Source organism: Bombina bombina, chromosome 5 (assembly GCF_027579735.1).
Source record: "Bombina bombina isolate aBomBom1 chromosome 5, aBomBom1.pri, whole genome shotgun sequence".
NCBI lineage: Eukaryota > Metazoa > Chordata > Amphibia > Anura > Bombinatoridae > Bombina > Bombina bombina.
Genome location: NC_069503.1, coordinates 466,096,458 through 466,122,260, shown reverse-complemented (window position 1 = coordinate 466,122,260; position 25,803 = coordinate 466,096,458). Strand labels below are relative to the sequence as shown.

Genomic DNA, 25,803 nt, shown 5'->3' with positions numbered 1-25,803 from the left:
CTGATAATCTCTCCAAGAGGGAGCCAATGCCCGAAACAATGGGCCTTCCCTTGATAGACTCCAGAGACTTGTGGATCTTTGGAAGATGGTGAAAGATGGGAATGATAGGATCCTTGACATAAAGAAAGTCAAAAGTGTCACTATCAAAAAATCCAGCTTCTCTCCCATCATCCAATAGATCATACAGAAGTCTCTGGTAGTCAAGTGTTGGATTTTTTCCCAACTTTGCATAGACTTGGGTATCATTAAGTTGACGATTAGCTTCTTCAATGTAGTCCCCTCTATTGAGTACCACTACATTACCCCCCTTATCCGCCTGCTTGATTATGATATTATAATTCTCTTGCAGGGATTTAAGGGCAACTTTCTGTGATAGAGATAAGTTTTGGACCTTGATAGTAGTACTCAAACTATCGTGTAGACTCTGCAAGTCCATCTCTACTTGTTTATGGAAGAATTCCAATACATTACCCCTACTTCTTGTGGGGTAAAAAATGGACGGTGGCCTAAAGCCTACATGTGTGCTTTTGACCCCAAAGTTTGTCTTATTGGATTCAACTTCTAATTCCAAAAGAGACATATAGTCACGTACTTCGTCAAATGTTAGATCAATAGGAGTAACTTCTAAGGTGTATGGATCACAATTGCTATCTGAGACAAAAGGCTGGGACATATTTTGCTGTGTGAAAAACTTTTTTAATGTCAATTTACGTACAAACTTATTGACATCAATAATAGTGTCAAAAACATTAAAGTCTTCAGCTGGTACAAAACCTAGTCCCAGCTGTAGTAATTGCTCTTGTTCATGTGTCAGATCATGTGAAGAGACATTGATTACTGTGTGACTTTGTATCTGTTTTTCTGTCGATTCACTCTCAGGCCATATCTCTTTTCTGTTTGAAGTGACCCTCTTGCCCCTTCTTTTCCTCTTCCTAAACCTATGCCTTTTGTTCTTTGTTCTTTTTGTTTGTTGATTCTAACCAGAGCCTGAACAAAAGCTTGAACATCTGGCACAGCCGCCAGTTTTTTGTGAAGTAAAACAGATAAAGCAGAAATCTGTCCCTTCAAAGAACTTGCAGATAATCCTTTCTCCAAACCCTCCTGTAGAAAGGATAGAATCTTAGGAATTTTTATCTTGTTCCATGGGAATCCTTTAGATTCACACCAACAAATATATTTTTTCCATATTTTATGGTAAATTTTCCTAGTTACAGGCTTTCTAGCCTGAATAAGAGTATCAATGACAGAATCTGAAAACCCACGCTTTGATAAAATCAAGCGTTCAATCTCCAAGCAGTCAGTTGGAGTGAAGCCAGATTCGGATGTTCGAATGGACCTTGAACAAGAAGGTCCTGTCTCAAAGGTAGCTTCCATGGTGGAGCCGATGACATATTCACCAGGTCTGCATACCAAGTTCTGCGTGGCCACGCAGGAGCTATCAAGATCACCGAAGCCCTCTCCTGATTGATCCTGGCTACCAGCCTGGGAATGAGAGGGAACGGTGGGAATACATAAGCTAGGTTGAAGGTCCAAGGCGCTATCAGTGCATCTACTAGATTCGCCCTGGGATCCCTGGATCTGGACCCGTAGCAAGGAACCTTGAAGTTCTGACGAGACGCCATCAGGTCCATGTCTGGAATGCCCCATAATTGAGTTATTTGGGCAAAGATTTCCAGATGGAGTTCCCACTCCCCCGGATGGAAAGTCTGACGACTCAGAAAATCCGCTTCCCAATTTTCCACTCCTGGGATGTGGATTGCAGACAAGTGGCAGGAGTGATTCTCCGCCCATTGAATTATTTTGGTCACTTCCTCCATCGCCAGGGAACTCCTTGTTCCCCCCTGATGGTTGATATATGCAACAGTCGTCATGTTGTCTGATTGAAACCTTATGAATTTGGCCTTTGCTAGTTGAGGCCAAGCTTTGAGAGCATTGAATATCGCTCGCAGTTCCAGAATGTTTATCGGGAGAAGAGATTCTTCCCGAGACCATAGACCCTGAGCTTTCAGGGGTTCCCAGACCGCGCCCCAGCCCACCAGACTGGCGTCGGTCGTGACAATGACCCACTCTGGTCTGCGGAAGCTCATACCCTGTGACAGGTTGTCCAGGTTCAGCCACCAACGGAGTGAATCTCTGGTTCTTTGATCTACTTGGATCGTCGGAGACAAGTCTGTATAATCCCCATTCCACTGTCTGAGCATGCACAGTTGTAATGGTCTTAGATGAATTCGTGCAAAAGGAACTATGTCCATTGCCGCAACCATCAAACCTATTACTTCCATGCACTGCGCTATGGAAGGAAGAAGAACAGAATGAAGTACTTGACAAGAGCTTAGAAGTTTTGATTTTCTGGCCTCTGTCAGAAAAATCTTCATTTCTAAGGAGTCTATTATTGTTCCCAAGAAGGGAACTCTTGTTGACGGGGACAGAGAACTTTTTTCTATGTTCACTTTCCACCCGTGAGATCTGAGAAAGGCTAGGACAATGTCCGTATGAGCCTTTGCTTTTGACAGAGACGACGCTTGAATCAGTATGTCGTCCAAGTAAGGTACTACTGCAATGCCCCTTGGTCTTAGCACCGTTAGAAGGGACCCTAGTACCTTTGTGAAAATCCTTGGAGCAGTGGCTAATCCGAATGGAAGTGCCACAAACTGGTAATGCTTGTCCAGAAAGGCGAACCTTAGGAACCGATGATGTTCCTTGTGGATAGGAATATGTAGATACGCATCCTTTAAATCCACCGTGGTCATGAATTGACCTTCCTGGATGGTAGGAAGAATTGTTCGAATGGTTTCCATCTTGAACGATGGAACCCTGAGAAATTTGTTTAGAATCTTGAGATCTAAAATTGGTCTGAATGTTCCTTCTTTTTTGGGAACTATGAACAGATTGGAGTAAAACCCCATCCCTTGTTCTCCTAATGGAACAGGATGAATCACTCCCATTCTTAACAGGTCTTCTACACAATGTAAGAATGCCTGTCTTTTTATTTGGTTTGAAGACAATTGAGACCTGTGGAACCTCCCCCTTGGGGGTAGTTCCTTGAATTCCAGGAGATAACCTTGAGAAACTATTTCTAGTGCCCAAGGATCCTGAACATCTCTTGCCCAAGCCTGAGCAAAGAGAGAGAGTCTGCCCCCCACCAGATCCGGTCCCGGATCAGGGGCCAACACTTCATGCTGTTTTAGTAGCAGTGGCAGGTTTCTTGGCCTGCTTACCCTTGTTCCAGCCTTGCATCGGTCTCCAGGCTGGTTTGGTTTGAGAACTATTACCCTCTTGCTTAGAGGGTGTAGAATTTGAGGCTGGTCCGTTTCTGCGAAAGGGACGAAAATTTGGCTTATTTTTAGCCTTAAAAGACCTATCCTGAGGAAGGGCGTGGCCCTTTCCCCCAGTGATGTCTGAAATAATCTCTTTCAAGTCAGGGCCAAACAGCGTTTTACCTTTGAAAGGGATGTTAAGCAATTTGTTCTTGGAGGACACATCCGCTGACCAAGACTTTAGCCAAAGCGCTCTGCGCGCCACAATAGCAAAACCTGAATTTTTCGCCGCTAATCTAGCTAATTGCAAAGTGGCGTCTAAGATAAAAGAGTTAGCCAATTTAAGTGCTTGAACTCTGTCCATAACCTCCTCATACGAAGAGTCTTTATTGAGCGACTTTTCTAGTTCTTCGAACCAGAAACACGCTGCTGTAGTGACAGGAACAATGCATGAAATTGGTTGTAGAAGGTAACCTTGCTGAACAAACATCTTTTTAAGCAAACCCTCTAATTTTTTATCCATAGGATCTTTGAAAGCACAACTATCTTCTATAGGGATAGTAGTGCGTTTGTTTAGAGTAGAAACCGCCCCCTCGACCTTGGGGACTGTCTGCCATAAGTCCTTTCTGGGGTCGACCATAGGAAATAATTTTTTAAATATAGGGGGAGGAACAAAAGGTATGCCGGGCCTTTCCCATTCCTTATTTACAATGTCCGCCACCCGCTTGGGTATAGGAAAAGCATCGGGGGGCACCGGGACCTCTAGGAACTTGTCCATCTTACATAACTTCTCTGGAATGACCAAATTGTCACAATCATCCAGAGTAGATAACACCTCCTTAAGCAGAGCGCGGAGATGTTCTAATTTAAATTTAAAAGTAATAACATCAGGTTCAGCTTGTTGAGAAATTTTTCCTGAATCTGAAATTTCTTCCTCAGACAAAACCTCCCTCCTAGCCCCTTCAGATTGGTGTGAGGGTATGTCAGAACCATTATCATCAGCGTCCTCATGCTCTTCAGTATCTAAAACAGAGCAATCGCGCTTTCTCTGATAAGTGGGCATTTTGGACAAAATGTTTTTAATAGAATTATCCATTACAGCCGTTAATTGTTGCATAGTAAGAAGGATTGGCGCACTAGATGTACTAGGGGCCTCTTGTGTGGGCAAGACTGGTGTAGACACAGAAGGGGATGATGCAGTACCATGCTTACTCCCCTCGCTTGAGGAATCATTTTGGGCAACATCATTATCAGTGGCATCATTGTCCCTACTTTGTTTGGACACTATGTCACATTCATCACATATATTTAAATGGGGAGGAACCTTGGCTTCCAAACATACAGAACATCGTCTATCTGATGGTTCAGACATGTTAACAGGCATAAACTTGATAACAAAGCACAAAAAACGTTTTAAAATAAAACCGTTACTGTCACTTTAAATTTTAAACTGAACACACTTTATTACTGAATATGTGAAAAAGTATGAAGGAATTGTTCAAAATTCACCAAAATTTCACCACAGTGTCTTAAAGCCTTAAAAGTATTGCACACCAAATTTGAAAGCTTTAACTCTTAAAATAACGGAACCGGAGCCGTTTTTACATTTAACCCCTATACAGTCCCTGGTATCTGCTTTGCTGAGACCCAACCAAGCCCAGAGGGGAATACGATACCAAATGACGCCTTCAATAAGCTTTTTCAGTGGTTCTTAGCTCCTCACACATGCATCTGCATGCCTTGCTTTCCAAAAACAACTGCGCATTAGTGGCGCGAAAATGAGGCTCTGCCTAAGACTAGAAAAGGCCCCCAGTGAAAAAGGTGTCCAATACAGTGCCTGCCGTTGTTTTAATACATCCCCAAGATTAAAAGAACTATTTATAGTTATAATCCACTAAATATACTTATAAAGTAATCGTTTTAGCCCAGAAAAATGTCTACCAGTCTTTAAAGCCCTTGTGAAGCCCTTTATTCTTATACTAAACTAAGAAAATGGCTTACCGGTTCCCATAGGGAAAATGACAGCTTCCAGCATTACCAAGTCTTGTTAGAAATGTGTCATACCTCAAGCAGCAAAAGTCTGCCCACTGTTTCCCCCAACTGAAGTTAATTCATCTCAACAGTCCTGTGTGGAAACAGCCATCGATTTTAGTAACGGTTGCTAAAATCATTTTCCTCTTACAAACAGAAATCTTCATCTCTTTTCTGTTTCAGAGTAAATAGTACATACCAGCACTATTTTAAAATAACAAACTCTTGATTGAAGAATAAAACTACATTTAAACACCAAAAAACTCTTAGCCATCTCCGTGGAGATGTTGCCTGTGCAACGGCAAAGAGAATGACTGGGGTAGGCGGAGCCTAGGAGGGATCATGTGACCAGCTTTGCTGGGCTCTTTGCCATTTCCTGTTGGGGAAGAGAATATCCCACAAGTAAGGATGACGCCGTGGACCGGACACACCTATGTTGGAGAAAAGCCTATCTGTATCACATTGAAAGTTCTTTTCCAGTTTATTTTCTGAGGTAAGAACATTTTATGGCACTGATGGCTCCAATAAGCATCATTATACATTAACATAAATTAATTCAATTCAGATCCTGTTCCAACTTTCACCAGTTTTAGCCACATGACTCATACCCTCAACCTATTTAGTCCCGAAGGAGACATTATCTATATCATTGTGAAGTAATTTAAACATTTGATCCTTATCAGAGTCTTGGGGAGGTTATGCTCCATAGCCATTGAAGAAATATTTCTAATATGGTCTGGTATTAACACTCTTATAATAATCAATACAGATTACAATACCATGGCTTACAGCAATTCCTCATTTTCCTTGCAAAAGTATTTTGGAATTTTTCAGCTCAATGTGTACACAAAATATATTTATTTTTCCCCATGAGAGGAGGTAATCAGTGGCTAGGAATGTTCTGTTCGCATTCACCTTTCTGAACTCTCACATATCCTTATGATATGAAAATGTGTTCTTTCCTTTTACATCATCTGGAAATAAAACTATTAAAATATATTTATGATTTGAATCACCTGGTCCAGTGAACACCAATCACAATGAATAGGTATGTATGTTACAATGTCTTGGTACTGACTGAACATTATTGCTTCTTACAGTCTGTGAATAGTGTGAAATGTTCCAGTCACTCCATGATAAGAAAATTATCTGATTTGTTGAATCAGCTGACACTGTGCACCAGGTAAAGAATTACCAGGAGGGAAAAGAGAAAAAAGGAACATGAGACAATGAAAGCAAAGCCTACATAGATGACCTCTAGAACTGACCCTTTAACTAATATGAGACGATGGAGGTTCATCAAGTGATATAAAATAAATGGATTACATATCTGCTGTATGTGTGTTTATCCATTTATTTGTTGTTTTAATGTTTCCAAAGATGTGCTGTATCCAGATTCAGTAAGACTGGATTTTAAAATGAATTCTTGATATCAGAAAAATTATTATTATTTTGCTCATTTGAGAGTTTGAGATCAGTGTATGTGTTGCATAAAGGGGTACTTGCTACAAAAAGGTCATGAAACACTGCTATATTACTTCTAGTGTTATGCTGGTAACTCATGGGTGGGGCTCTCTTATTAACAGTCTGTACTTGTCAACGTAGAATATATTAACATAAATAATTAGTTGAAAATAATAATGACAATGAAACAATGAAATGAAAGGGGCACAAACCCCATATATTATATTATTACAATACCAAAAATCCACAGTACAAGCATTGCTCTCGGTTAGGACACAGCCGAAACGCATTGAAATGAGAGAACAGGTTTCATATAATATATAAAAACAAAAAGAGTGATAAACACAAATCTCACATCACAACAATATAAATAAAAGGAACAAAATGGTGTCTCATAACTAAAGACTAGTATATGGAAAACTGTAATGTGCAGTACTGAAGAAATAATGTCATTAAGGGCTAATACCCCCATTGTCAGAATAAAATCCAAAATAGATTTTTTTCTAAAGCTTAGCAATTTATGTATAACAAATTTTGGAAGTATAGAGGTATTAGGATCTATAATAATGAATTACGTGTGGTATATGTCAAGGGAGACCACACGTTAGATATCTAATTTAAATAAAATATCAGAATACTAGGGTAATGTTTGGGGGTAACAAGAAAACTCCAGACACAATCAAAAGTGCTAGCGTTCTATATGGGGTAGGGGAGAAGCGGAGACCAATGAATGATACGACAAGTGAAGATCTCTCCTGCGGTTTCTGGTGACATAAGGGTCATTGAACAGCCTATTCTAGCCTATACAGTAACTAACTGTATGAGGGAATTATCAGTTGTAGAAAGCAGCAGTCTTCTATTAGTCTAACACTACTAAAAATATAAATAGCTGGCAGTTTAGGTTAATAAAATGAGTTGTGGAGTAAAGATATTCAATACAATGATGATAAACAACTGGGAGTGTACAACATCTAATAGAAACTAGGAAATAAGAAATACATTTTACATGGGAGTAACCCCAACATAGGACTATACCTATCTTCGCAACAGCAGAATGTGAGATGGCTTACTTTGGCTCAGGGTAAACCACAGAAGCTACCGAACTATTGTAAATAAATCCTGTCATCTGGGTACGGGCCCTATACCCAGGGACAGGCAGACGTTATGAGTAAACAATTGTCTGCAACTACGAGAGAAGATAACATAGTGAGCTCTGTGAGGTAGACACACAATTAGGTGTGTAATATAAAACATATGTTACTCTACTGTTCAGATAGCAAAAATAACCATCTTTAATCTAAATGTTGATATGACAAGGGATGTGTAAATTAAGGGTGGAGATACAAAAGCTTAGCTTAAAATTAATTATACTAAAAGTAGTAACATAAACACAATTAGTCAATGAGGGCAAAATATGAGAATTTCCCTAGTTCATGAAAAATAAAATATATAAACCACTATAAACTACTATATTTTAAATTGTGCCCCCAACGTATACATTCAACAGTGGAACGTTTATAGTGGGAATGCCAGTGCAAATCATATTTGTTGTATATAAAATCTCCAATTGTCTGTAGAAGGGTTATTTCTCTCTTATCATAATGAACATAGATACTGCGCATTAAATTAACATATAGGTTACTACATGACCAAAATTATCCAAAATAAACTCATCTACCAGAAATATATCATGCATAATAACTATCTGAATTAAGAGACATGAATGTTACAAGAGGTAGGCATATTATTGGTATAAATTCTTACATTTAGCCTCATATTGTACAAGCCATTTAACCAGACTAATATATAAATTAAATAATAGAAACAACACAAACACACAGAGGTTGGCTGCTATACTTGTTTCTGTGAACAATTTCAGTAACTACAAACCCTTATAATATAAAGCTATAGGCTAAGTGTCTCAACATGAAAAACATTTAAGCATAATTTAAAGCAGGACAGGGCTTCATTTCCAGAATGTCAACATGTCTGGTTTGCTCTACATTAAATAAAGGTAAAGCTGACTATTAGATCTTTCTAACTTTAGTTTGTTGGCATGTAACTCAGCATATTAAATAGATAGCAGAACCTCTAGTCTACTGGGCTGTGTAAAATAAATATCTTAATGTCAGTCGAAACCCAGACATATGTAATTATCAATGATATCATTATTTTAACTGAGTCAGTACAAGAAATTAGATGTACTGTACATAAAAGAAACACTAACTATCTATTATGCGAAAAAACCTGATAACATTATTGAAACAAATATTGATTATATGGAAGCAGAGGAGCCGTTCTAAATGGGTATTACCATGACCTAGAAAAAACTTAGCTGTATAGCATTCTGGTATAAAGTAAACATAGCTGTCCCAGAATTAATTCTCTCGGAATAAGTCCAGTCAGGAGGATATACTCTAGAGTCTAGCCAATACCAGACTTATGAAGATGTGGTGCAGTCATTTTCAGCTCTAGTTTCCGGGCCGAAGCGGCCCCAGTCTCACTAAGCACCAAAGGAAGATGCAAATTGTTGATCCGAAGCCGCGCAGGTATTAGCTCAAATTGTGGGGGGCTAGAGGTGAAGAAACCTCTCTCAATTGCCCCCTTCCAGTAGAATGCATCCGACTTGGGACTAAAAGCACAGCTGCGTGTTGCCTCTTTATCTCCCGCAACTTCCTGGAACTGAAGAGGGGTCATTGTGTGAGCTGGCTCTATATACTTTGTGTTGTCAGCATCAGTGGCTGTTATCTGTTTTCCATAATCTTCTGCCCTGGCAGGGTAGTATTGTGGAGCGGCTAAGAAAGAGGAATGCGCTGGTCGAGCTACGCTGTCATCTGTCTCCGGCTGCTCATCTGTGTGGCAATGTTCAGGGTACAATGTTAGGGAGTCGATTTGTCTTTGAGTTGGTTTTCTAGCTGAAGAAAGTGTTGCATAGTTAGTTTCAGAATGGCTTGTTCCTTTGATCGCCTCCATGACATCCAGCCCATAAATCCTGATTTTACATGTAAGGACTACCACTTTATAAATCTCAGCTCACCACACACAGCTGCACTCTCCTAATGTAGTTTTGTTTTGCAGTATCGGTTCTATGAGAGTTGTTTCCTTCAGTCAATACCCACTTCACCTTGGTTGCCGCGTAAATATAAAGATGGCCGCTCTTAGAGAGGCTGACTTGATGTCGGGAAAACAGAGTCTGGATGTTCAGAAGTTGTTCTGCTCTTGTATTTTGGCTATCTAGGTCTCCATAGCCCTTATGTTGTCAAGTTTAAGAAAGTTCAGGAGTCTGAAGGGCCATAATGCTTGTTTTCTGTATAATATAATCTGAGCTGTAGTGTTGTGCGACTGTTCAGATCCAGAGCTAGCTCCGACCCCCCAAAATATATTTTTTAATTCAAACGGAGCATACCATTTTAAAAAAAAATTATGAAATTTGCTTCGTTCCCATAATATTCTTAGTTGAAGAAATACCTAGGTAGCATCTGGAACACTATATGGCAGGAAACAGTGCTGCCATCTAGTGCTTACAAATGAATAACATTCTTGCAAAACTGCTGCCATATAGTGCTCCAGAAATGGGATGGCTCATAAGCATACATACCTGCTTTTCAACAAAAGATACCAAGAGAAGAAAGAACACATTTTGGGGTTTCATATCCCTTTAAATCTCTTGGTATCCTTTATTGAAGGAGCAGAAATGCACTACTGGGAGTTAGCTTAACACATCAGTAAGCCAATGACAACAGGCAAATATTTGCACCACTAATCAGCAGCTAGCTCCACGCTCCTGAGTCTACCTAGGTATGCTTTTAAATAAAGGATACCAAGAGAAAGAAGCATATTAGATAACAGAAGTAAATTGGAATTTTATTTAAAATTGTTTGCTCTATCTAATTCATGAAAGAAAAAATTTGGATGTCCTGTCCCTTTAATGTTCTAGAGAAAATATAATTTATGCTTATCTGATAAATTAATTTATTTCATGGTGGTGAAAGTCCATGCGTCATTACTCCTGGGAAATACCCCTCTGACCACTAGGAGAAGGCAAAAGATTCCTAAAACTTCAAGAGACCTTAAAACCCCTCCCCCACCTTGTCTGATGTATAGCCAAGCAAGCAGTAGAAGAAGGGTAGACAAGAATAAGGGCAAAATGGAGCAGGAAAAAAAAGAGGTGTACACTTGAAACTTCGACCAGAAAAACTAAATGAAAAAAAAACTAAATTACATAACTATGGGCGGGTCTCATGGACTCTCACCACCATGAAAGAAATGAATTAATATGAATTTTTTTTTTGGTATAAACTATATTTTCTTTTGTAAAGGTAGTAAGAGACCACAATCAATTACTCCTGAGAAAGTAATACCCAAGCTGTGGAGCCCAAGAGTAATGAGGTTGGGACAAAATGATTACTAAATGTTTAATTTTCTTTTTTTTTTTCTTAAACATGCTGATATATGGAATAATAATCTTACAATTAATATTGTCTGAAGAAACCACCTTAGGAACAAAAATCAAACTTAATTCTCAAACCTGCCATAGAAACAAAACAATTCAGTACAAAAGCTGAATATCTAAATTATGCATAGGTTCAAAAGGAAGAACCTGCAAAACTATTAGGGATAGATTTAATAAGCAGTGAATGCTGCAATCTACCTCAGAATTTTCCGGCTCACCGGAAACTTAAGTTAAGAAGCAGCTGCTCCTTAACCTGTCCTTTCACCAGAAATGCTTGTGCAATGTTAAATGACGACAGCGTATGCATTTAGCGATGTCGTGCGGAACTGATTTGCTGCACCGAATCATGTCCGCCCGGCATTTGATAAATCTACCCTTTAGAATTAAATTAAGGTTCCAAGAAGGATACATGTATATAATCACTGAATTAATTCTGACTAAAGCCTGAACAAAACTCTGAATATCAGGACATTTAGCAATCTTCGGGTGAAATAAGGATTGAAAGAGCTGAAATCTGGCCAACCAAAGAACAGGCAGATAACCATCTTGAAGAAATTGAAGAATTCTAGGAATTCTAAAAGTATGCCAGCAAATACCATGCTCCATATGCCAGCAAAAACCATGCTACACACACCTTGTCTCAGGTTTATGAGCCTGAATCAAGTCTCAATGACAGAATCAGAATGACCTCTCTGTCTAAGAATTAAGCTATCAAACTATAAGCCATCAAGTTTAGAGATTTGAGATCCTGATGAAAAAACAGGCCAAAAGACTGAAGATTGTGGCACAGAGGATACCACGGAGGACAACTGGACATCTGAACTAGATCTGCAAATCAAGTTCTGCAAAGCCAAGATGGAGTAATCGGAATTACTGATGATACCTCCTTCTGGATCCTGGCTATAACTCTTGGTAACAGAACAAGAGGAGGAAAATTTTAAGCCAGACAAGACAACCAAGGAGCTACTTGAGCACCCACAAACTCCGCCTGAGCATCCCTGGACATCGCAAAGTATTTGGTAAGCTTGTTGTTTAATTGAGATGCCATCAGTTCTATTTCTGGAAGTCCCCACAGATCCACAATCTAAATGAAAACTTCCAGATGAAGAGACCATTCCCCTGGGAAAAGGGTTTGGCGACTCAGAAAATCTGCTTCCCAATTGTTCATCCCCCCTGGAATATGAATTGCAGAGATTGAAAAAAATATATCTGTGCCCAAGTCAGAATTTGAAACAACTCTTTAATCACTGTGAATCCCCCCCGATGATTGATTTAAGCCATTGCTGTGACACTGTCTTACTGGAAATTCAGATAAGTCAGGAGAGGCCAATTCTGAAGAGCCCTGAAAATTGCACGGACTTTCAGAACATTTATTGGTAACCTCACCTCCATAGGACATCAAACTCCCTGTGCCCTCTGGAAACTCCAGACTGCACCCCAACCTGAAAACTTGCATCTGACATGATCACACTCCAATTTGGTTGGACAAAAGATTCCCCTTGAACCAAGGTCTGATGGTTTATCCACCAAGACAGGGACTGCCTTGTTCTGAAATCCAGAAGAATCTTCTGAGACAAATGATTGTTATGCCTGTACCTCTGACGAAACATACAAAGCTTAAGAGGTCTTATGTGAAACCGAGCAAACTGAATAGCATCTGAAGCTGCTGTCATCAAGCCTAATACTTCTATTCAAAGAGCTAGACCAAACAGAAGAGTAACAAACTGTTTGCCTATGAATGCAAATCTTAGAAAATGATAATGATCCCTCTGAATAGGAATCAGCTGACCATGATTTCAGCCATAAGGGTCTCCTGGTCCTGCCATATTCTTGGCTTTGATTTTAACAACAGCATCACAAATTAAAGCATTAACTAATTCAAAAACTCTTGACTAGACTCATCTGAAAACTGCTCAGACAAACCTTTACACCAAAGAGTAGAGGCTGTGGCAACACAACAATACTAATTTCAGGTCTAAAAAGAAAACCTGTTTGTTGAGTAGAAAAGCCTTTCTATAGAAAGAAAACTTTCTATCCATCGGGTGTTTAAAAGAAGTACTAACCTCAATAGGAATAGCACTATCTACTTTATTGATAGTTTCCCAATGATCTATATTAGAAGCAGGATTAAATGGGATACCTAGCTTAGATCACTCTTTAGAAATTAAATCAGAGATAGCATTTGGAACAGGAAAAACCTCTGGCAAATTAGCATTTAAAAATCAAATCCAATTGCTTAACAGACTTAGCCACAGAAACCTTAGTATCCTGAACTTTTAAGGTACATAACACTTCTCTTAAAAGAGAATGAAGATGTTCAAGTTTAAACAGAAAAGATGATGAGTGTTTCTTGGTCAGAAACTAATTCCTGATTATCTGACAATAACTCACCTTCAGAGGATAATTCAGAAGCACTGGGTTCAGAAACACATAGTTTAACCAATTTAGAACTGGTTAAATCACATAAACTAATGGAGGGATTATCAGTAACCGACCTTTTACACTTACATGAAGGAGGCTGTCAGGGTGCCAGGAATCAGACTGAGACAAGAAGTGTAAAAATAATCACAACTTTATTAAAGAAATAATAAAAAGTCCACAGATCAAATAACAAGCCAGGAGTCAAAGCCAGAGCTGGTAGTCAGACAAGCCGAGTCAGGAACCAGGAGGGACGTCAGACAGCCAGGTAATACACAGGAACTCACAAACCGGTCTGAGACAACGCAAGGGCAAAGCATACCGAACAGAGGCCCTTTCAATAATAAGTGATGACATCACAACACTGAGACTGCAACATGTCTCATACAGATGATGTACACCAGTCCGGCCATAAGAGGGCATGCAGGAAATGAGCAGCATCAGACACTCTGCACCAGATTCAGTAAGAGGTAAGTAAAATGCCTGCCAGCAGCACATGGCAAACAAAGCAGGGAAAAACCCCTGACATTTCAGGTACAGTAGAGCAGTGTTTCTCAGTCTTCTTGTAGCAAGTACCCCTGAAGGTACAGGAGTTGTTTCCTATGCACCCCAACTGTAGCACAATTATTATTAATATTTTACATGAGCAAAAATGAAAATCATGTGTATCACTTGATTTCACAAGCTTGTTTCAGAAATATTAATGAAATAAATATATAGGAATCAGATATTTGTTTTATGTTTGCTAGAATTTAAGATTTTGCAATATTACAAGAGAATAATAAGCACATAAAACACAGATATATAGTCGATTGATATTAATAATTAAATGCAATGAATGCGCTTCTTGTATTACAAAAAAAAGAAAAGGAAAATAAACTATTTTCTGCATGACGAGGAAAGTAATATTTATGGTACCATCTTTATATATTTAATAACTATTTCATACACAGTTTATCTGTCTTGTTTTACTATATCACACTTCAGTATGATGCACTTTACCCATTTTACAGTGGCACATTTATCTATAACTTGTCTCAAGCCAGAATCTAAAGTTTTATCAATTTGAGGTGAATCAGTGATTGACCAGTGGTCCAACCTAGGCAGGGAAATACTCAAACTCTGCCCCGTTAGGAGTGCTCAATGGTATAAATTTGAGACACAGCTTTATTTGATTACGTAATGTTTACAATAACTAAGACCAATCCCTGAAGTACCCCTTGCCAGTGCCCCAAGTACCCCCAGGGGTACACGTACCACAGGTTGAGAAACTAGGCAGTAGAGTGTACAAAATCTTTAAGCCCTGGAACAAAATCTGAAGAACTCCCTTGTATAGATACCCTTAACAAGAAAGAGCAGCTTTGGTCTGATTAGAATGTATTAAATAATCCATACAAGATTTGCAAAGCTGAGCAGAGGGTAGATTATCAACAAGCTTTCAAAACGCAAACACTTAATATTAGTAGGAAAGTGCTCAGTGGATCCAGCTTCTGAGGAACTAACATTCACAGTATGGGGGACAGATTCAGAATCTTCCATAATTAAGTAACAGGCCTATGAAAAGCACAGGAAACAACATAGAATCCTACACCCTTAAAGAAGCTCTTGGCAGAATTGATAATCTTACCCACTCCACAAAAAAATGCTGAAACAAGAGAAAAACATGAATCCTCCATCTATAAACAATGAAGAAAAAGATGAGCACTAACCTGACACAGCAAGGAGGGAAAAAACTAAAGCCAAGCAACTGACAGGCGCACACAAAAAACAAAGCACACTAAATAGATTACGAGCGTGAAAAAACTGAGGCACACGCCTCAGCTTGCACTACAGAGATAAGAATGTGCGTGCAAATTACCAGACCTACAATATCCTGCTAGGCCAAACGCGCACAAAATGTATTTTATAAACTTTGCGCACAAAGATCAAAAAATACAGAGAACAAAAAATATTGCTATAGGTGTTGTCACTGTGAGCAGCAGGGTAGCTTAGAGCAAGCAGTCAGAATCTTTTCAGTTTGTTTCAAAAATACAGAGCTATGAATAAAAAAACAAGAAGTGCAAATACAATAACGCGCATAAAAAAAATCAATCAAAGGTGCTAAAAATATACAGGGTGTAGAATTCTATAAATATACCCTTAAAAGGTATAGTCAAAATTAAACTTACATGATTCAGATAGGGCATGCAATTTTAAACAACTTTCCAATTTACTTTTATCTTCAAATTAGCTTAATTCTCTTGGTATTCTTTGTTGATAGCGAAACCTAGGTAGGCTCATATGCTAATTTCTAAGCCCTTAAAGGACACCTCTTATCTCAGTGCATTTTGACAGTTTTTCACAGTTAGACACTTTTAGTTCATGTGTGCCATATAGATAACATTGTGCTCACTCTCGTGGAGTTATTTATGAGTCAGCAGTGATTGGCTTAAATGCAAGTCTGACAAAAGAACAGAGAATTTAATATAAAAAGATGCCTGCCACAACAGTCCCCTGGCTATGCTGTACAAGTGTACCTCTTAATAGCCTAAAGGCTAAATCAATGCCTACAAAACAAACCCCCTACTCACGTATTAGTCCCCCACACTACTGGACTTACCACTTGCAGGAAATTACTGCTTCCAGTAGAAACCCAATCCAGCGCTGTATGCATGACAGCAGAGGATCTATGTATATGGTGTATAACGATGATCCGACAGGGGGAGGCTAGGGACCGGTCCCTATCACACCTGTGGCAGACCTGTGACTAACTCTCACTGAGTGTAATTGTGCCACTATCCCATAGTCCTCTCTGTCAAACAGTAGCTCTGTAAGAGGAAACTGGGCATCAAATAAGTCTGAGTACCCCTCTCTCTGAATAACATCTGGAGCACCTTCATTCTTCACCTTCCTCCTGCGAAGGCAAAGATTAGACTAATTTCCAGTAAGGTGGGAGGGGTTTTAGGGCTGTTGTAGTTCTGGAAAGTTTTGCTTCCTCCTAGTGGTCATGAGAAGTATTTCCCAGCAGTAATGGCTCATGGACTCTCACCAGCATTATGAAAGAAAAGTGTAAGAAAAAAATGCCTAAAACTAACTAGTATAACTTTTATGCCAAAAAGCTAGATGCCTATTTACAATGTACTTGTACACATAATACACAACATATTATTTTGATTTTTAAAAAATAATCTACAGTTTTTGAACAAATGTTTTACAACGTACCTGCAATACCAGTCGTATTACACCTGATGTGTATTTCAGCATATAGTGCAGTATATCGAGTAACATAATTAGTTGTGCGTTAGCAATCTTTACTCTGCTTTTGTCCTCTACTTCAAGGTACAAGGCGGCTGTTTCTATTATCATGTTTGTGACATGGTGTACCAGACCTGCATGAATAAAAAATAGCACATAAACATAAATCACTAATTTGTCAACAAAATTAACTAGAAAAGTGTTTACAATGTTGGATATATTTAAACAAATTAATATTAGGGAACAAATTAATAACAGTGAAAAAAATAAACTAAAATACTGTTTTTTAACATTTGTTTGTTGATTCCGATAGTCGTTAAGGTGCTTATTTGAATTTTGGAGTAAGTCTTATTGCATTGTGTTTATATCACGCACTTGTAAATTATGCAATGCTATTTATTGTATTTAATGATCATTTAAGCTTCGTTTTCTACATATGGTAACGGACCTGCCCCTTTAATTAGATCATTAGGGCTTAAAGAGAAAACTTGCTTGTTCGAAGCTCAATGTACCATAAACACAAAAAAAGATCTTTGATAATGAAAACAAGGGTGACAAGACATGCTGGCAAATAAGATGTTACTGTCATAAAGAGACAAAAGGATGCAGTTTGTTAGTATCCTTCTTATAAGGTTTCTTGACATAGAAATGTTATAATGGATGGTGAACTACATTTCCATATAAACAACTGTGACAACTCAGATCTCCACATTTAAAGAGAACATTTGCATAAATGTATACTACTCTTTTCTCAGACACTTATGTATAAGTTTAGCAGGCCCATTTATCAAGCTCCGTATGGAACTTGAAGGGCCGTGTTTCTGGCGAGTCTTCAGACTCGCCAGAAACACAAGTTATGAAGCAGCGGTCTAAAGACCGCTGCTTCATAACCCTGTCCGCCTGCTCTGAGCAGGCGGACAGGAACCGCCGGAAATCAACCCGATCGAATACGATCGGGTTGATTGACAGCTCCCTGCTGGCGGCCGATTGGCCGCGAGTCAGCAGGGGGCGGCGTTGCACCAGCAGCTCTTGTGAGCTGCTGGTGCAATGTTAAATGTGGAGAGCGTATTGCTCTCCGCATTTAGCGAGGTCTTGCGGACCTGATCCGCAGTGTCGGATCAGGTCCGCAAGCCCTTTGATAAATGGGCCCCTAAGAGCTTGTCTATTTGGTTTTCCAAGAAAGCGCCATATTATAATAAACAGATAACTGGACAAAATAGTTATTGTTTTACAGTGTGTTCCTTTTCTGTATGCTCAGTGTCAGTGAATAAAGTTAGGATTAAGTATATACAGATATCTTATATATTATATGATATGATATATAGCCAAGATGTTTGTAGAAGCTCAAAAAAGGAGAATTGAAATGTGACTGTACACATATGCTCTGCACCAGGGAGTTGGATGTGCTATAAAAGAGAAAAAGGCACATATAGGAGGAGGTCCTTAGGGATGGAGATGATTGGCAGAGCATACCCATATATTCAGATTTTGTGAGAAAAGACCAGGCAACACTGCCATGCAGTGCCCTCTGCTGATGAACTGATAAAAGTACAGGTGCACAGATGCAGACATGAGGAATAAAGATGTCAAAGATGGGCCAAAGGAACAGGAGGTGATATTAGTATATGCAACATCCTAGCTTCATGTGTTGTCCTGAGTGTATTTGAGATAAATAAGCAACCTCACAACAGTAAATTTACAACTGGTCTAGATTGTGCTGATTAAACATCCCAACCAGTACAAGGGTAAGACAATGAAAGTTTTCTTGTTCCAGGAGCAATTAAAGACAAACTGTACTGCAACTTTGGTAAGTATATGCATTAGAGGGACATTTAACAAGGGTTGAATAATGATGTGACCCTATCATTTAAAAAAAGCGAAATGAGAAACGTAAAAAAAAGTATTATTAATACATTAGTTTTAGAATTCAAGCACGCGGACACTGCTGTCAATGTTTTGTGGCCCATCTTTCTATTACAATCCAAGAGGGAGGACAGTTATGTCAGGCAGTTCACTGAATGAACAATGCATTAGTATATATTATATTTTAATTAAAGAATAGGTCACTGAGCAAATATTAAAATTAAGAAATTAGTCAGTGAGTTAATGCTACTTACATAATTTGGGTCAGTGTCAAAGAAAGGTTATGAACCACTGCATTGAAACTATAATTTAATTGAAAAGCAATATATAGTAGTGTTTTACCTCAAACAAAACTATATACAATGATATTTGTCATAAAATGATACACAGATAGTATTATAAAAAGAATATGAAGTATGTAACAGGAAAGCAATGCTAACAGAAATACCAAGATCACACAAAAAAACAGTCACAGGCTGTGAAACTAGGACAAAATGGATACTTAATGGCATAGCACAAAAAGCTTTAAACTCCTACTGTGCTCATGTAATGCAAACACTGGAAAAACAAAGAAATAATAACCTGAGTACACATAATTATATGTTATGGAGAACCTATTATCTAATATAATATGAGGTAAAACACAAAAAGGAGTATAATACAAACAGGATATTCTGAACAGAATATAATGGAATGGCAAAAAAATATCAAAGCTCTGGGAAAGAAAACGGCACAGAATGCAAATTGCAAAGTACCAAAAAAATAAATAAAAAAATAGTTATTTAGAGCTGAAAAAATAAAAGAGGTGCATTCTGCTTTGTGAATGAGCTCCTTCGTGTCCATCGGTAAAGAGTTTCTTCAGGTTTAGAAATTGTTGCCATAATGCCATAGTGACAAAAAATGATAGCAGAAAAGAAGCATGTGTGTGCTATAAGTACCAGAATATGCTTTTGTGTATCTCAGTCTAGTGTCATTGCAGACATCGTCAATTTAAATTCAGATGTAATATCACATTGTTGTTCACCATGGAAACATTAATCATACATCTAGTTTTTTAAGCATAATTAGAACATACTTGCAAACATGCAAATGTTTAGTGACAGAATCCTACAGTTAATAATCAAAAGAATTTTTTAAAAAGTCTGTTCTTAGCTAGTCTTAAAAAATATGTCCCTGCATTTGTGGCTGAGTATCAGGGACATAGGAAGTTGATAGGGGCTGTCACCATTTTGTGGGCTTAGCTGTATTGTTAGGGGAGGGATCATCATTTGTGGTTGTGACTGGGTGGTCTGTAGGTGTGTCCAGGCAGTTTGTAGTTGTGTCTAGGTGGTCTGTAGGTGTGTTCAGGCAGTTTGTGGTTGTGTCTGGGTGGTCTGTAGGTGTGTCCAGGCAGTTTGTAGTTGTGTCTAGGTGGTCTGTAGGTGTGTTCAGGCAGTTTGTGGTTGTGTCTGGGTGGTCTGTAGGTGTGTCCAGGCAGTTTGTGGTTGTGTCTGGGTGGTCTGTAGGTGTGTTCAGGCAGTTTGTGGTTGTGTCTGGGTGGTCTGTAGGTGTGTCCAGGCAGTTTGTAGTTGTGTCTAGGTGGTCTGTAGGTGTGTTCAGGCAGTTTGTGGTTGTGTCTGGGTGGTCTGTAGGTGTGTCCAGGCAGTTTGTGGTTGTGTCTGGGTGGCCTGTAGGTGTGTCCAGGTAGTTTGTGGTTGTGTCTGGGTGGTCTGTAGGTGTGTCCAGGTAGTTCGTGGGTGTGTCTCGGTGTTCTGTGGGCGGAGCTAATGAAAATTCTGCAAATAGGGACATATGGCTGTCTCAGAGGGACAGATCTCAGAATCAGGGATTGTCCCTCTCAAATAGGGACAGACGGGAGGTCTGTTAATGGGACATACAACACCTTCAAATTGTAATATAAAATATTTAATTATGCATATAGTGAAAACAAAACAAAAGAAACTGCAATATACGTTAGTATTTATTTTGTCCCCTTTTATGTACTTTAACTCTGAAAATAGTCGTTGTTTAAGCATGTAGAAACTCATTTATATATGTATATGTCAGACAATACAAGAGCCTTTTTAAAAGGATCCTGCAAAACAATGTAAATTTTGCTATCTCTTCTCCAGTAACAAGTCTGGATTAGAATCTGCAAATAAGGCATGTGGTGGGGAGAGTATGGCCATTGAAAACCACGGCAGCAAATACAGTGTCAACTTTTCAGAAAGTTTTAATATTTGGCTGGTATGTTAAAGGAATACAAGCCTACAAAAATCTTGCAATCACAAGGAGTTTTGTGTACTTTTAAGGAAAATACAAATCATATTAATAAATATGTTAACTTCCAGATATTGTTTTGCAGCATATTTTAACCACCAGATGACATTACAGCGCTTACCCCAAATCTATTATTTTTATGTGATATATGCTGTGTTTTTCAGCCTTTTATGTAGAAAGTAGATTTATAGGTCCCACATAAGCACAACACGTATATATCTCTAAGAACCCAATCTCCATCACTCATGCCTAGTGTTGCAGGTGATTTTATACTCACATGAAATATCACACTGCCCTATTTCTAATGAGGGCCAAGATAATGGTTTCATAACAGTCTCTGCCCCTGCAACAAAAGCAGTGAAGTTCCTATGGCTTTGCACACTTGCCCATTGCAGGTGACATTAGCAAACATTTGGAAAAGAAGATGCTCATTGCCTATAGAATAAATCTATTTCAGTCCATAGTTGGTGAGAACTTGTTCACACAGCAGCTAAGATGCACTAACTCATGCTGCTCACTGATTGATGGACGATAAACAATAAATACATTTTGCAAGCATAGTACTGAGGTATTCCCGCCTACCTCTAGTCATGGGTGCTGCCATGTTGAAATCTATCTTTTATAACATTCCTGTGCTGACCTGTTTCCATACGTGCAGCAACTCTCCTAAGCTACCTGCAATGTAATCTATGTTCCAATATGGCAGCGCCCATGATTAGCGGGAGGTGCATGAAATGTATTTAGTGTTTAATGTCCCTTTAACAACTTGGGTGATAATCCTCAGTTGGGCTGTTTTGTTTTGTCAGTTACTCAATAAATGCTATCATTATTATTATCATTTATTTGTATAGGACCACAAAATTCTTTTGCAATAAATGGACATGAAACCCCCCAAAAATATTTTGTGATTCAGACAGAGCAAACCATTTTAAAAAGTTTCCAATTTTTTTCTATTATCAAATTTGCTTTGTTCCCATGATATTCTTTGTTGAAGAGATACCTAGGTAGGCATCTGGAGCACTACATGGCAGGAAATAGTGCTGCCATGTAGTGTTCCAGAAACAGACTGGCTCCTAAGCATATGTATCTGCTTAAAAAAAAAAAAAAAGATACCAAGAGAACGAAGAAAAATGATAATAGAAGGAAATTAGAAAGTTGTTTAAAATGTCATGCTCTATCTGAATCATGAAAGAAAAAATGTGGGTTTCATATCCCTTTAAGGTATCATTGTCTGTATCCCTTTAATAGTTACTGAAACCCCTGCTGTTCCCCAAACCATGTGATCACTGTGATAATAGTAAAACAGCATAAAGCAAAAACAAAATTAAAGTGCTATAACAGGAGGTCTAATAAAGCAATTTCCCCAAAATTACACAACCTTGCATGAGGGGAACTCACTATATCAAATCATTGACTTAGTTTCCTATATCAGGTGGTAACAAGAATTCTCTGATAGCTTTTTTAGTCAATGGACAAGATGGAGGGGTGATTAGACAGAGGTCAAATTAGAGTGAGGAAATGGGAGCATTGAGAAAGAGACCAAATATTTTAGTTAGTCAAGATACTAAACCAGCAAATATATCTGGCATCTAGCATAAGAACTTCTAACAATGTATTAAAATGGAATAAAATAGTTATATAGTTTATAAAGATCATATATAAGCTTCATACAAGTCTTATGTAGTATTTTATACCATATATTATGGTTGCCATGGTATTAAAAGCACCTTTAAATTAGAGTGGAGCTATGTCACTTCTTTCTCCACAATATGTTTCTATTACCATAACAACAGTGATGTGTCACAACATTTCTTCAGGGTGGAGGTCACATAATTGAGCAAGACCCCCTCCCTTCCAGTTACTGATTGCCTAAATACAAGAAAGTATTTTTCCTATTTCTATGATGGTATCTCCACTAATAAACAACAGCAGCTATTGGAAAACTTTTAATACTGGATTTAATAAATAAATAAAAGCAGATACATTTGTTAAAAAAAAATGTAGTGGACCTGAGGTTACCTATTCCAAATGACTGCATTTTCTTTTTCAATTCTCTGTCTTTTGCTTTTGTTCCTGTTTTCTCTTTGAATGTGTTCTGATTATCTTTAGCTCCTGGATGATTAATGGTCTAATTAATGTCATTATACTACACAGACACATCACTCTGCGGTAAAAGAAAATGTAGCACGGAACAGGAGAGATACACCAAGGTCAGATTTCACAGCTCAACTCTGCTTTATCAACCATTCAATTAAAAAGACATTAATAAGCCATTGAGCTGTATGTTCCTTACCTGAATTCTACAAATACTAGACAGAATAGCTAAAACAAGATGAATCTCATTTAAAATTGTTTAAAAAAAAGGCTTTGGTAAAATATATATTAAGTATGCTAACTGTATTTTAACTCACAAAAACTAAATGTATGCTCACCTGATAAATGCATTTCTTTCATGATGTTGCAATACCACGAGAACCGCACACGTGGGATTATATTTCTTGTCCACTAAATAGGAAAACATAATTTATGTAAGAACTTACCTGATAAATTCATTTCTTTCATATTAGCAAGAGTCCATGAGCTAGTGACGTATGGGATATACATTCCTACCAGGAGGGGCAAAGTTTCCCAAACCTCAAAATGCCTATAAATACACCCCTCACCACACCCACAATTCAGTTTAACGAATAGCCAAGAAGTGGGGTGATAAAAAAGTGCGAAAGCATATAAAATAAGGAATTGGAATAATTGTGCTTTATACAAAATCATAACCACCACAAAAAAAGGGCGGGCCTCATGGACTCTTGCTAATATGAAAGAAATGAATTTATCAGGTAAGTTCTTACATAAATTATGTTTTCTTTCATGTAATTAGCAAGAGTCCATGAGCTAGTGACGTATGGGATAATGACTACCCAAGATGTGGATCTTTCCACACAAGAGTCACTAGAGAGGGAGGGATAAAATAAAGACAGCCAATTCCTGCTGAAAATAATCCACACCCAAAATAAAGTTTAACGAAAAACATAAGCAGAAGATTCAAACTGAAACCGCTGCCTGAAGTACTTTTCTACCAAAAACTGCTTCAGAAGAAGAAAATACATCAAAATGGTAGAATTTAGTAAAAGTATGCAAAGAGGACCAAGTTGCTGCTTTGCAGATCTGGTCAACCGAAGCTTCATTCCTAAACGCCCAGGAAGTAGAAACTGACCTAGTAGAATGAGCTGTAATTCTCTGAGGCGGAATTTTACCCGACTCAACATAGGCAAGATGAATTAAAGATTTCAACCAAGATGCCAAAGAAATGGCAGAAGCTTTCTGGCCTTTTCTAGAACCGGAAAAGATAACAAATAGACTAGAAGTCTTACGGAAAGAATTCGTAGCTTCAACATAATATTTCAAAGCTCTAACAACATCCAAAGAATGCAACGATTTCTCCTTAGAATTCTTAGGATTAGGACATAATGAAGGAACCACAATTTCTCTACTAATGTTGTTGGAATTCACAACTTTAGGTAAAAATTCAAAAGAAGTTCGCAACACCGCCTTATCCTGATGAAAAATCAGAAAAGGAGACTCACAAGAAAGAGCAGATAATTCAGAAACTCTTCTGGCAGAAGAGATGGCCAAAAGGAACAAAACTTTCCAAGAAAGTAATTTAATGTCCAATGAATGCATAGGTTCAAACGGAGGAGCTTGAAGAGCTCCCAGAACCAAATTCAAACTCCAAGGAGGAGAAATTGACTTAATGACAGGTTTTATACGAACCAAAGCTTGTACAAAACAATGAATATCAGGAAGAATAGCAATCTTTCTGTGAAAAAGAACAGAAAGAGCAGAGATTTGTCCTTTCAAAGAACTTGCGGACAAACCCTTATCTAAACCATCCTGAAGAAACTGAAAAATTCTCGGTATTCTAAAAGAATGCCAAGAAAAATGATGAGAAAGACACCAAGAAATATAAGTCTTCCAGACTCTATAATATATCTCTCGAGATACAGATTTACGAGCCTGTAACATAGTATTAATCACAGAGTCAGAGAAACCTCTTTGACCAAGAATCAAGCGTTCAATCTCCATACCTTTAAATTTAAGGATTTCAGATCCTGATGGAAAAAAGGACCTTGTGACAGAAGGTCTGGTCTTAACGGAAGAGTCCACGGTTGGCAAGAGGCCATCCGGACAAGATCCGCATACCAAAACCTGTGAGGCCATGCCGGAGCTACCAGCAGAACAAACGAGCATTCCTTCAGAATCTTGGAGATTACTCTTGGAAGAAGAACTAGAGGCGGAAAGATATAGGCAGGATGATACTTCCAAGGAAGTGATAATGCATCCACTGCCTCCGCCTGAGGATCCCGGGATCTGGACAGATACCTGGGAAGTTTCTTGTTTAGATGGGACGCCATCAGATCTATTTCTGGAAGTTCCCACATTTGAACAATCTGAAGAAATACCTCTGGGTGAAGAGACCATTCGCCCGGATGCAACGTTTGGCGACTGAGATAATCCGCTTCCCAATTGTCTACACCTGGGATATGAACCGCAGAGATTAGACAGGAGCTGGATTCTGCCCAAACCAAAATTCGAGATACTTCTTTCATAGCCAGAGGACTGTGAGTCCCTCCTTGATGATTGATGTATGCCACAGTTGTGACATTGTCTGTCTGAAAACAAATGAACGATTCTCTCTTCAGAAGAGGCCAAAACTGAAGAGCTCTGAAAATTGCACGGAGTTCCAAGATATTGATAGGTAATCTCACCTCCTGAGATTCCCAAACTCCCTGTGCCGTCAGAGATCCCCACACAGCTCCCCAACCCGTG

At 38.5% G+C, this 25,803-nt stretch overlaps 1 protein-coding gene across 1 annotated transcript in view; it reads right to left on the bottom strand.

Moving 5' to 3' along the window:
• The window catches only part of ULK4 (unc-51 like kinase 4), a 1,503,227-nt gene that overhangs the window by 336,366 nt on the left and 1,141,058 nt on the right, over nucleotides 1-25,803 (bottom strand). The window contains exon 33 of the mRNA XM_053714343.1: nucleotides 16,825-16,991. Within this exon, the coding sequence (XP_053570318.1) occupies nucleotides 16,825-16,991 (167 nt within the window). The remainder of the gene's footprint in view (nucleotides 1-16,824; nucleotides 16,992-25,803) is intronic.